The sequence below is a fragment of the Micromys minutus genome (assembly GCF_963924665.1).
Source record: "Micromys minutus genome assembly, chromosome: 2".
NCBI lineage: Eukaryota > Metazoa > Chordata > Mammalia > Rodentia > Muridae > Micromys > Micromys minutus.
The window spans coordinates 92,292,220-92,304,708 of NC_137971.1; the positions used below are offsets into that span (position 1 = coordinate 92,292,220).

The window sequence follows — 12,489 nt, forward strand, 5'->3', positions numbered from 1 at the left end:
CATTTTGATGAAGTTATTCTTAAATGACTAAGGAAGCCTGGTTTTATGTCCCATGTAAGTTTACTCACAAAGTTACTGTTGGCTATCTGACCATGACTGTCACCCATGGCTTAGCTGGAGCACGTGTGTGCCTCTTCCTAGGTTAGCCTACTCAGTCCTTTCTAGGTGCACCCACACATTCTCTAGTTATGTCACAACACTTAACTTCACCTTTCTAATTTGAGTTCTGTTTCAATTAAATAGACAAGTCATATTTAACACTATAGCTCCAATGATTGGGAAAAATTTTAATCAGATGGACACACACACACACACACACACACACACACACACAGGCATGCACACACGTGCACATAGATTATCAAATTCTTCACATGTGGTAGGGCCTTTTGGTTGTGAGATGAACATTTATCTCTGACCTCCATTCTAATATCTAGGTTTTCTAAGGCACAGTTTCAGAATGTCTCAGGCTGGCCGTGGTTTTACTGTGTAGCCCAGGTCAGCCTCTAATTGATACATTCTAATTTCTGAGTCTCTAATTCTACATCCTAACTGTTGGGATAACATGCCTGCACCATCACACTCACTTTAGAAAAGCCATATTGCTACACGTGATAGGTGGGTAGCTTAATCTTTTTTTTTTCCTCTTCTTTATTCTTTTATTGGTTACTTTGTTTATTTACATTTTAAATGCTGTCTCTCTTCCAATTTCCCCTCTGCAAACCCCTGTCCCATGCCCCTCCCCTGTGTCTCTATGAGGGTGCTCCTCCAGCCACTGCCCATACCTGTCGTAAACTCATGAATTTGCACCTAAAATCCCACATGTTCTGTGATATCATAATGTAAACACATCATCACGGAAGAAATAAGAAAATGTTTATATCTCACTTAATTTTTAATCTGTGTTCAGAAAGTTAAATCCCTATCAACTAGGCAATTTCTCCACCAGAAGAGAACATAGGCTACAGCAAGTCTTTCCCCTGAACCTTATTGATAGGATCCATGCATTTTCTGTTGAGTTTACAGTACCAATTCTTTTAGATTTTACCCAAATAATTCTAAAATTGAAGTTTCCAAAGTACACGAATGAACAAACCATAAAGAGAAATAGAAACTGACTTTAAGCTCAGTGTGATAATGGCATTTATTAAGCAGCTGAGAATCTTTGTGTTTCCCTAGTAATTAAGTGAAGAGAACAAGCCAAGGACTTGAACACACTATTGAAGGTTGTGTACAACACACTGATAAATGTCTCATGATAGAGATAAACCGGCTAACCAGACAACACAGGAGAGACCAAGTCAATCTGCTTTAGTTCTGCACATGTAGCTCTGACATCTTTATCACCTAGAAATAAACAAAATATGTTGACTGCAGAGAGAACTTTATGTTTTATTTAGATTAAAAACAACTCTAATAAGTAGGAGACGTTTACTCAAAGATAACATTTAAGTGAATGACAGTTATAGTCTGTGGTTACCAGGTCCAGGCACTGGGCTCTGTGAGTCAGTCCATTAATACCAAGAGACTCGGTGTGAGCACGTAAAAGGTGAGTTCATTGCTTACTCCTGTTCCACAGTAAGAAGTTAAAGCTTAGAAGCAAAGGTAATAAACCCTTTTAAAGACCTAGATTTCTAAAGCATCTAGACATTGAATCTGAGCCAAGAAACTATAAATCCAAAACACACAACTTTATACACTACATCAGACTTTCAAATATTTCTGATTCCTTCTAAAATTGGGACTTCAATTTCTTAGAATTTATGAAGATAATGGTTAGTGTTATAAACATATGCTTGTAAGAATTTATAAAAGGAGATAATGAGCTATTAAAAGTAATAACTAGTAACATTAATTAAGATTTAGTACATGTCACACTGTATTCACTAAGGGAATAACTAAGTTAAAAGTTAGGGTTTACCTAAATATGTAGGCCCACTATTAAGCATCTTACAGTCTGATGTTGGAAAGAATATTAAATTAATGATTAAGTTTACTGACTGAATGTGGAAACTTTAAGCACACATAAATGAATAACATATCACTTACTCTGCTGGAACATGAACTGAGTGAAATACCTAAAGTACTTGAATGTTTTACCTAATAGAAACCCAATACAAATTATTTTAATTGTTAAGTGATGTGACTATCACTTGGTAATTATTAACTGAAAAAAAAAATATAGTGAGCTAAGCAAAGCAGAATCACTAAGCCAGCTGTGTTTCTGCAGAATTGTGGAGCTTCCCATAAATCTGAGACAAACAGAAAAGGTTAAGACTGATATTACCTACTTTGTAACAAAGCCGATGCTTCCAATCAGAAAATTTGTTGCCTTACTATGTTCAGTCATGGATTATTCCAGGTGGGAAAAAAAATTATAGTTTCCTGAGTAGAAAAGGGATTTTTTAAATTTCTACTGTCCCATCAACACCATACCCAAGGAAATTTTATTACAAAACAAATATTTTTAATTAAGGTAGTTTCTTGATGTTAGAATTGCATCAGAATGACCGATTATACACAGCACAGAATTCCTAACTAAAGCGCACTGAAGTCTCAACCCAACGCTGCTGTGTCTAGTGCAGTCAAGGGCAGAGGCAACTAGCTTGTCAGAAGGCAGCAAACACTTTCAAACAAAGGCTACTGTACAGAGGCCGAGTTTGCACTCAGGAGGAGCTGGGGACTAAGAACAAGAACCTATCCTGGAGTCCTAGGTCATGCAGCAACCATGAATGGCAATGTGTAATGTTGTGTATTGTCCTAAAGGAAAATATTCAACCTGTTTAATATAAAGGCAACATCTTTGCTAAGAGAGTAAAGGGGATTAACAAAAGACACATAAGAGCCCCTGTGCAAGGAAACAGGACTGTGACTCAAAATGAAGAAAGTGTGTAAGACTTTCTAGATTTGTTATTTTGTTAATTACTGTTAATTAATAATCAGTGGGGAGAAGAAGAGTTTATTTAATCAAACACAAAAATATAAATGATGCCATTTTGTTTCTGCTCTAAATATTCCTGTTTTACAGTGAGATAGGAGTTCCACTGGAAGGATTTGGAGGGGTTGTAGGGTGTGCGTGCGTGTGTGTGTGCGTGCATACGCATGTGGTGGGCATGCACATGTGCACACATGTCCACATGTAGTGTGCCATGATCTAGGTCCAGGTCAGGGAGCAATTTTCCCTGTGGTGGGTCCAGGAGATAACACCCTGGTCCTGAGACCTGGTATATATATATCTACTCATTAGCCATGAAAGTATCATTTTGTCCATGACAGTCCATGTAAATTATTAATATTATTTTATATATTTGCTCAAAAATTGGCTTTGAAGTGTGTTTTTAAAGCTCTTCTAAACTCAAACACATGTCTCTTCTCACTCATGTAATCAAGTTGTAATTTCCTTATTTAAATGTCATGCCGAGGCATAACTAACCAATAAGCTCTATTCATAACTCATGTACTAGAAAATTGTCTCCTTCTATCCCACCTTCCTCTAAGGCTCCTCATACTGTAGACCCTTGAGTCCTTGAATCGGAACATCCAGAATATGGCTTGACGAATAACCTTGGTCTTCAGGCTATAAATGAGAGGATTCAGCACAGGTGGCAAGAGCAGATACATATTGGCCAAAATACTACAAATCACCCTGGGAGTAGAACTGAAGAGACGGTGCGCCAAAGACAGGGTGATCATTGGCACATAGAAAATGGTCACAGCACACATGTGACAGATACATGTGCTAAGAGCTTTCTGTTGTTTTTGAGGGGCCACTATGTTCAGAACAGTGCGAAGGATCAGGATGTAGGAGAAAAGAATGAACAATAAGTCAGTGCCATTCAGGTAGAGCTGAAGAAACATTCCCCAGAAACTGCTGATCCAGGGGTTGGTGTATGTGAATTTGATTACATCTGGATGGAAGCAAAATGGATGGGAAAGCTCTTGGCCTCCTTGGAAGGACACACTGTTCACAGCCACCACTGAGGGGAATATGAAAACCACCTGTCTTATACAGATGATCAGTCCAATCACAAAGCTCATCATGTCTGTGAGGAAAGTGGCATACTTGAGAGGGCTGCAGATGGCTAAGTAGCGATCAAAAGCCATGGCCACCAACACTGAAGACTCCAGGAATGAGAAGCTATGCACAAAGAACATCTGAATGAGGCACACTTTAATGCTGATCTCCCGAGCGTGAAACCAAAGTACACCAAGGACTGTGGGAAGGGTTGTGATGGTCAGACCCAGATCAACAACAGACAGCATGGAGAGAAAATAGTACATGGGCTTGTGGAGACTCCGCTCAATGACAATGGCAAACAAAATAAGACTGTTTCCCAAGAGTGCAATGGTGTAGAGAACACAAACAGGAATGGAGATCCAGATGTGAGCACGTTCCAGTCCAGGGAAGGCTGTGAGGAGGAAGATGGCAGAGGAGGTGGACGTGGTGTTATTGAAGATCAGCATGGTGAGTGGAAGACACACTCTGAAAAAAACATGAAATAACACTATTTGCCATCAGATCCTTCTTGTAAACCCCAGCGTTTCTGTACTTTTTCTCAAATCATACAACTCTATTCTGTTTTTAGAACCCCTCAACCTCCATAATATGAAGGGATTAAAACCTCTGACGTAAGTTCTACAGCACTTTAAACCCTTATTGTTAGCACTATATATATATATATATATATATATATATATATATATATATATATATATATATATATATATATATATATTTGCTTCTACTCTTGTTAGCTGGCACTTGCATTTTACTCTCCAAATATCTTTAAAACTTGTCTTTTGAGCTCTTGGTTCCAAGTATAACAATGTGTATTCTTGAGATTTTGAACTTGATTAAGTCTTAAATCTATAAAATCATGGATGTATTAATCTATTTAGCATAATAAGATATAAAGAAGTTTAAAAAATATATGTGATGCAATCTACTTGAAAGAAGTTAGTCCCTGAAGGATGCATTTTGATTTCTGCCTCCTTCTCTTTTTCTTTGTCCCCTGGTTGCCATTAAATGAGCAATTTTACTTTGCCTTGGCCTTCTACCATGGTTCACTGCCTCACCACAGCCATAAGTAACCAAGTTGAGTACCCTGGACTAAAGTCATAAAATGAAATGAACCTGTCCCTTAATAAATTATTTCTCCTAGTCTTCCTAGATTCATTTGCATCTTATTTTCCAGATTAGTCTTGAAATAAAACCTTATAGATATATATCACACAAATGTAGGCTATGAAATAAGAACAGTCATGTTGTAACCCGACAGGACTTTGCACTGAGTCACCAAGCTGAGCTGTTCCAGGGAACTAGAGAAGTACATTGGAGCCATACTGCCCCTTAGAATACACACCACAAGATGACCCTGTTAGCATATATTTTAAGATTTTAGTGTCCAGATGATTCCTTGTACCTGAGTCATGGGTCACCCTCTCCACATAGTCTCCTAGGTTATTTTTATTATCATAGATTCTTTATTTCTTTTCCTATACTAAAATAATTCCAATAAGAATTCCTTTTCCCACTACACTTATTTGTAGGATACCCTTACTGCTCTCTGTTTCTGTTTCTCTGTGCAGCTGCCTAGCTCTACTGAACCTGTTCTTTTCTCCTAATTACACTTTTACTTTATTGTTCATACCCCTTTATTTTGATATCATCATGTAACTTGAACTTCCATACTGTGAGTATACTGTTTTAAAGAGCACTGTCAAGATTTCTGAGCGTTGTGGTAGAAGAATTTGAAAAGTCCTCATTTTTCCAACATGTCTCACTAACCAGAATAAAAGAGATTAGTGCTTTCTAATTTCCACAGAAGTCTTTATCTAACCAACCAAGCTGTAAGTAACAATGACCCATACAAGAGGCAAGAAACAGTGACTCAGATTAGACCCACTCTATTCGTTAGTAATTTAAAGGTTTACAACACTGACTCCAGCATCAACACTGACAAAGCCCAACTTCTTTAGTTCCCAGACAGTGCTTTTTTTCTCATACTTTATTGCATTTTCCCCCACAATCTACAGCATACTTTGACAACTCCAGAGCATGCTAAGTTGAAAATTGTCCTCTACTGATAAATTTTGAGGCCACATTTGGACACTGCTTTAGATATTTTTTTAGTCTTTTATTGGTTATTTTATTTATTTACATTTCAAATGTTATCCCCCTTCCTGGTTTCTCTTCCAAAAACCCCTATCTCACACTCTTTCCCCTGTTTCTATGAGAGTGTTCCCCCACCCACCCACTTCTGCCTCACCACCCGAGCATTCCCCTATGCTGGGGATTCAAGCCGTCACAGGACCAAGGGCCTCCAGAAATGACATTGAGAGTAGTATAAGCAAGTAACATCCTTTCAATCTGAAGTGTTAATTTCTTGATATGAATGGCATATGTGTCCTATATCTCTCAGCTAGTGGTACAAAATCTGGAACAATAGAAAAACTTAATTAATAGTACTGATTATACAATAATGATGGCCATAAAAAGAAAGTTCTAATGTCAAGTTTATTTTCTCTTTCTTATTTTTCTTCTTGCCCTGTTTCTTTGTTGCAGTAACTGTGAGACTCTAACCCCCCCTCTTTAAACCACATTAACCATCTTTTCAGATATTCTTGAGTTTCCTTCAATCGGTCTTCTTCCATCTCTCACTCTTTACTTTTTCATCCTACAATTCCTTCCCTTATACACACTCCACTTACCTAGCCACGTCTCTTAAGCTTCTTCCCATATCAGAGATTTAAGCAGTTTTCATGGAGGGGGCTATATAGAGAGTCTCATAGAGACACCAGGCAACAGTAATCTTGATTATTGAAGCACACAAGATAGAAGAGTGATGACATCAATATCAAATGTCCCCCCAAAGCACAGACTCAACACTATGTTTTCAGGCTCAAACGAGCCTCATAGATCAAAGCTGGGAGCAAAGGCCTGGCCTGGAGGCTGCCCTTAATAGGTGTCTACACAAACAATCCACCTGTATCGGAGAACTATATCCATTTCTCTTCACCCAGCCCGGGGCAACAGATTTTCAGCCAAATAATCTCTCTTAAATATTGGAAATCAATTAGGAAAGGATAGAAAAAATAATCCCTCTCTATTATGATGCTAATATACCATTTGTCTGACATAGTCTAATACTAGAAATAAGCCCCTGTTATGCAGGAACCCTTTCTGAAAGCCCTTACTAGTTGAGTCACACCTGCTTGCTACTTAGCTCCTAAGTACAAGCAATTTAAGATAGATTTAGTACAAAACTATCCTATACTTTTAACATATATTTTATAGGCATTCATAATCAATCTAATGAGTTAAGGGGTAGTCTCCATTTTTTACACAGCCGAGGAAATTAACAGCAGAAAGAGGTTTTTGAGTAACTTTTTCTAAAAGCTATAAAGCTGGAATGTAAACACATGCCTTACCACAAAGTTCTAGAATTCACTCAATCAGCTACAACACCCTTTCCAGTAAACTGTTTTATCCACATCATTGGTAAATATGGTTTCACTGTTTTATTCTCAATTAACCATCCTATAGATCTGATTCCAACCTATTTTGACCAAAATTCATCTTTCTGAAGCTGGTACTAAAACAATAATCTTTACAGTAGCAAATTATCTCTGGATTTTGCCTCTTTTAAAATTTTCATAGCCATATTTTTATAATCTTTATTACCTGAATTTACAAAAAAGAATTAAAATATATATATATTATTTGATGTCTATATTATTTGATGTATATAATATATAAAATTATATATGTTATTTGAGGCTTGTATAAAAAATGTTGTTTACATGACTTTTTTCATTCTGTTTGTATTTTGTATACAGGAAAGCCACCAAGTTATTAAGATAAGTTTTTTGATGTCTAGTTTTTTGAGTTCTTATTCTATTCTGGATATTAGCCTCTACTGAATATATATTTTTAATAACATTCATAAGTAACCCAATTTAAAATGTATGGTATAGGTCTAAACAGAATTCTCTAAAGAGGAAACTCAAATGGCTAAGACACACTTAAAGTAAGGTTCAACATCTTTATTTATGAGGGAAATAAAAATCAAACACCTTTGAGATTTCATCATATACCTGTTAGAATATCTAAGAGCAATAAAACAATTTAGGGCTAACGTTGACAAGGATGTAGTGTAAAGGGAACACTTATCTGTTACTGATAGGCGTACACACATATACAGCCACTATGTAAATCATTGTGGCAGTTTCTCAGAAAGATGAAACTCAGTCTACCTCAAGACCCAGCCATATGACTCTTGGGCACATAGCCAGTGTTTCATCCTACTACAGAAATTCTTGCTCAACCACGTTCATTACAGCACTATTCATAATAGCCTGAAACTAGAAGAAAATAATAGTCCCTCGACAAATGAATGGATAAAAGACATTCACAGGTAAATGTATGGAACAAAAACATGAAATCACCCTGAGTAAGTTAACCCAATCCCCAAAAGGCAAATATGATATAATTGTGCTTATATTTGAGTATTAGTTGTTAAGTCAATGATAACAAAGCAACAATTCATAAAAACACAGAAGTTGGTTATACAGTAAGGACTAGGGGAACAGATGCCTCTCCCTAAGAAAGGAAAAGACAACAGATAATTATAGATGGATGGGGCTGGAATGGAATCAAGTGGAGAAGAGATTGGGAAGAGATGCAAGAGAAAAAATATTGAGTGACAGCTATAATTACGGGTCATTTAAGGGGTAGTATGAAAACCTAATGCAGTAGAAGCATTGGCTATATATGAATGAAGGTGATCTGAATGAAATTTCCAAATAACCAGGCAGACAGAGCAAAGCTTCAAATGCTAGAAATGGGTTGCATCTAATTTAGTTGCTGACTGAAAGGGTCCATGGGAACCCCAAGAACCCCAGAACAATTCACCCAGGCTGTTGCCAGGTCTGCAGTTTGTTCTTCTCAAACTGAAAGCAGGGTGCCATTGCTGAAGTTCAAACCTACACAACTCATTGAACATGGAGAAGTTGAGCCATGGCCTATTGAGAACCTCCACCCCTGTGTGTTAGTAGATTTGAATATATGTTAGTAGGTATAAAGGTATTCCACACACTATCAAAGAAGAAATGTAAATATCATGCAAGCACAAACCCTTCAGTCTAAAATTCTGTCCTGACTGCAAGATATACTAGCACAATGTGGCACAAAACTTGTGAAAGTACCTTATCAATATTGATTGGATTAAAGGCTCATCCCATGGGATGAAACCTATACTTAGCATCACTCAGGTGACCAAGAACCTGAGGCTAGATAGCCCAGGGACCTAGGGTAAAACCAAATACTACTGTGTTAAAAACAGAAGAAAACAACACCAGTAAAAACAAAGCAATATACCAACCCCTAATGGCATTCTGCTATATTCATAGCTTCTCCATGCATCAGATGGGAACAAACACATAGACCCACAGCCAAGCAGAGAATTCAGAGAATGAGAGACCTTAGAAAAATCAACCCTGAAGAGGATGTCTCCATCAAAACCATCCCCTCAGAACTCAAAGAACCCTGCAGAGAAGAAGGCAGAGTTATGAGTTAAGAGGGAATAGGCAACACGAAGGAGACAAGGCCCTCTGAATCAAGAGGATCAATACACATATGAGCTCACAGAAACAGAGGCAGCATACACAGAAGCTACACAGGTCTGCAATGGACAAGGTACTTGAGCTGAAAGGTCACATGTTCCAATCCTTAACCCAGAAGCTTTCTCTGGCACATAACAAATGAAAATTTAGTTTTTCAAAGAGGGTCTCCTCAGGGAAGCAAACTACTTTCAAGTGTCAGCTTCAGGTCCAGAATTAGATGTCGAATAGAAAGTTAACTCTGCAGCAACATTGATGGTTCCCTGTTTCATAGGGTTGTACTGGAGTTTTAAGTTTTCATCTTATTTTTCATCATTGTTTTATTATATTATATTTTATTTATATTTTTTCTCTTCTACACTACAGGTTCTTTTATTAAATACTATGGCTTCCAATTTAATGTTTTTATGGGATTCTTGAGTATCAGGAATGAGTATGTATCTGCATCTAGAACTGTTTCTTATGTTTACTCTTGAGCTCTTTTCCTTTAGTTTGTGTTATCCTACTCCACTTTGCTAATTTTGGTTGTATCACATTATTTTATATTATATTATATTTATTATATTATATTATATTTATTATATTATATTATATTATTATTCCTTCGAAGCCTATTGGTTTTCTAACAAGAAACAAAATGGAATGAATCTGGATTGATGTGAAAGTGGAGAGACACTGGAAGGGATACAGGAAGAACAGCTGTAACCAGGACATATTTGTGAGGGGAAAAAAGGCCATTTTCAAAAAAGGGTGTAAAGTAGATTTGTCATTGGTTATTCCGTTAAAGATGTAACATAATACCATAGATACTGAGCTACACTAAGCACTTGAAGTACATACACTGAGCTGGAAAAGATTTTGGTTAGTGTGTAGTATATAGAATGGTAAAAAAAATGAACATGCAATGTACACTGTTCGATAACAGAGCATCATTGGACATAAGGTTGAAATTGAAATACAAGTCTGGAAATGTGTATTTTTCTAGCTCAATACATGTGCCATTCTTTGCACATGCAATTTATTTTTAAACATTTTGTCTCTTGTTTATAACTTTGCATACCACGTTATAATGTATATAGAAACATATAAATGAAGACAGAAGCAAACATATAACCTTATCAAACAATGAATGCAACTTGGTTATAATAGATAAATGCTAATTTAAATGTACAGTAGATATAACTATGAGCTAAGAAAAACAACTGCACTTTAATATTCTAAAGTATAGTGGAATGGTTATAATTTATAATAACATCTTATCTGTTTTGTAAAAATCTAGAAGAAAGGTGCTTAAAGCCTTTGAATAAATTATAAGATCATGTTTCTTAGAGCCCTCTCTGAGCAGCATATGCTATGACATGTACTGAAATATCACTTTAGGCTCTACTACATATTAAACACATAATAAGCAGATTTTGAAAACTGTTTTAAATAAAAGTAACATGAAATCTTAATATATTGTTTTGATATGCTTCGTGATAGTGTGTGGAGCTTCCTGGGAATGTCTAATTTTCATACCTAGTTTACTCTCCCAAGGGTACTTAGTGGCAGTGTTTCTTGTGCTTTGGGTTTCTGATAGACAGTTATCTGGTCCATCAGTTGTGTGCACACATACTTAGCTGTACAGTGAATGGACAGAGAATCTACTCTCCTGGTAAGAGTCAGGTAAGATGCTGGAACTAGGTAGAAGAAGCATATTGACCAGAGATGGTTGACAGCTGAGATGGAAAGAGCAGAACAGAGCAGGGAACAGAAAAAAGAGTCAGATGACTTGTACCTACAGGTAAAGGACTGAAAATCAAAGAGCAGAAATATTGAGATAATGAGTTTGGAATATGATGCACAAATTGAAGATTGTGATAATGAGTGGGAAATCTGCAAGGAACTAGCAGTAATTACTTTTTTCCTGATGAAAACATCAAAGCTAGTTGTGGACTATATGTGGGGTATAATACCTAATGTGGGCCCCAAGGTGATAGGTGTAATTTATTTCCTTATACAGACTTTAATGTTGGCTAATATCTGAATGTCTCTAAGTTTATAATAGACTTTTTCAATCTTTGAATTTGACCCTAGGTCTACCTTTTTATGAAGCTCCTATATTCAAAATTTTCTCTCTTATTTCTCCCCCCCCCCCGTGCCTCTATAAGGGTGCTCCACCACAAACTCAGCACCAACTCCCTCTCACTTTCCCACCCTGGCATTTCCCCTACATAGAAGAGTCATCACATGACCAAAAGGCTTCTCCCTTGGTTAATGCCTGTCAAGACCATCCTCTGCTATATGTGTGGCTGTACCCATGGGTTACTCCATGTGTACTCATTGGTTGGTGGTTTAGTCCCTGGGAACTCTAAGGCTTCTGGTTGGTTGATAATGTTGTTCTTCCTATGTGGTTGTAAACGCCTTCAGTTCCTTCAATACATTCTATAACTTATCCACTGGAGACCTCATTCTCAGTACAATGGTTGGTTGCAAGCATCTTCCTCTGAATTTTTCAGGCTCTGGAAGAGCCTCTCAGGTGACAGCTATATCAGGCTCCCATCATCAAGCACTTCTTGGCATCCTTAATATTGTCTGGGTTTGGTGACTGTATATGGGATGGATCACCATGTTGGGCAGTCTCTGTATGGTCTTTCCTTCAGTCTCTGCCCCAAATTTTGTATCTGTATTTCCTCCTTGAGTATTTAGCTCCACATTGTAAGAAGGACTGAAGAACTCACACTTTGGTCTTCCTTTTTCTTGAGCTTCAAGTGGTCTATGAATTGTATTGTGGGTATTCTGAACTTTTGGGCTAATATCCACTATCGGAGAGTGCATACCATGTGCGTTCTTTAGTGACTGGGTTTCTGCACTCAGGATGATATTTTC

At 37.1% G+C, this 12,489-nt stretch overlaps 1 protein-coding gene across 1 annotated transcript; it reads right to left on the reverse strand.

Moving 5' to 3' along the window:
- Window positions 1-3,453: 3,453 nt before the first annotated feature.
- OR51T1 (olfactory receptor family 51 subfamily T member 1) lies at window positions 3,454-4,485 on the reverse strand (the record flags this gene model as incomplete). Its single annotated transcript, XM_080913441.1, has 1 exon — window positions 3,454-4,485. Exon 1 carries the CDS (start codon window positions 4,462-4,464, stop codon window positions 3,454-3,456), a length of 1,011 nt encoding a protein of 336 aa, XP_080769567.1. The 5' UTR covers window positions 4,465-4,485.
- Between the last annotated feature and the right edge of the window lie 8,004 nt (window positions 4,486-12,489).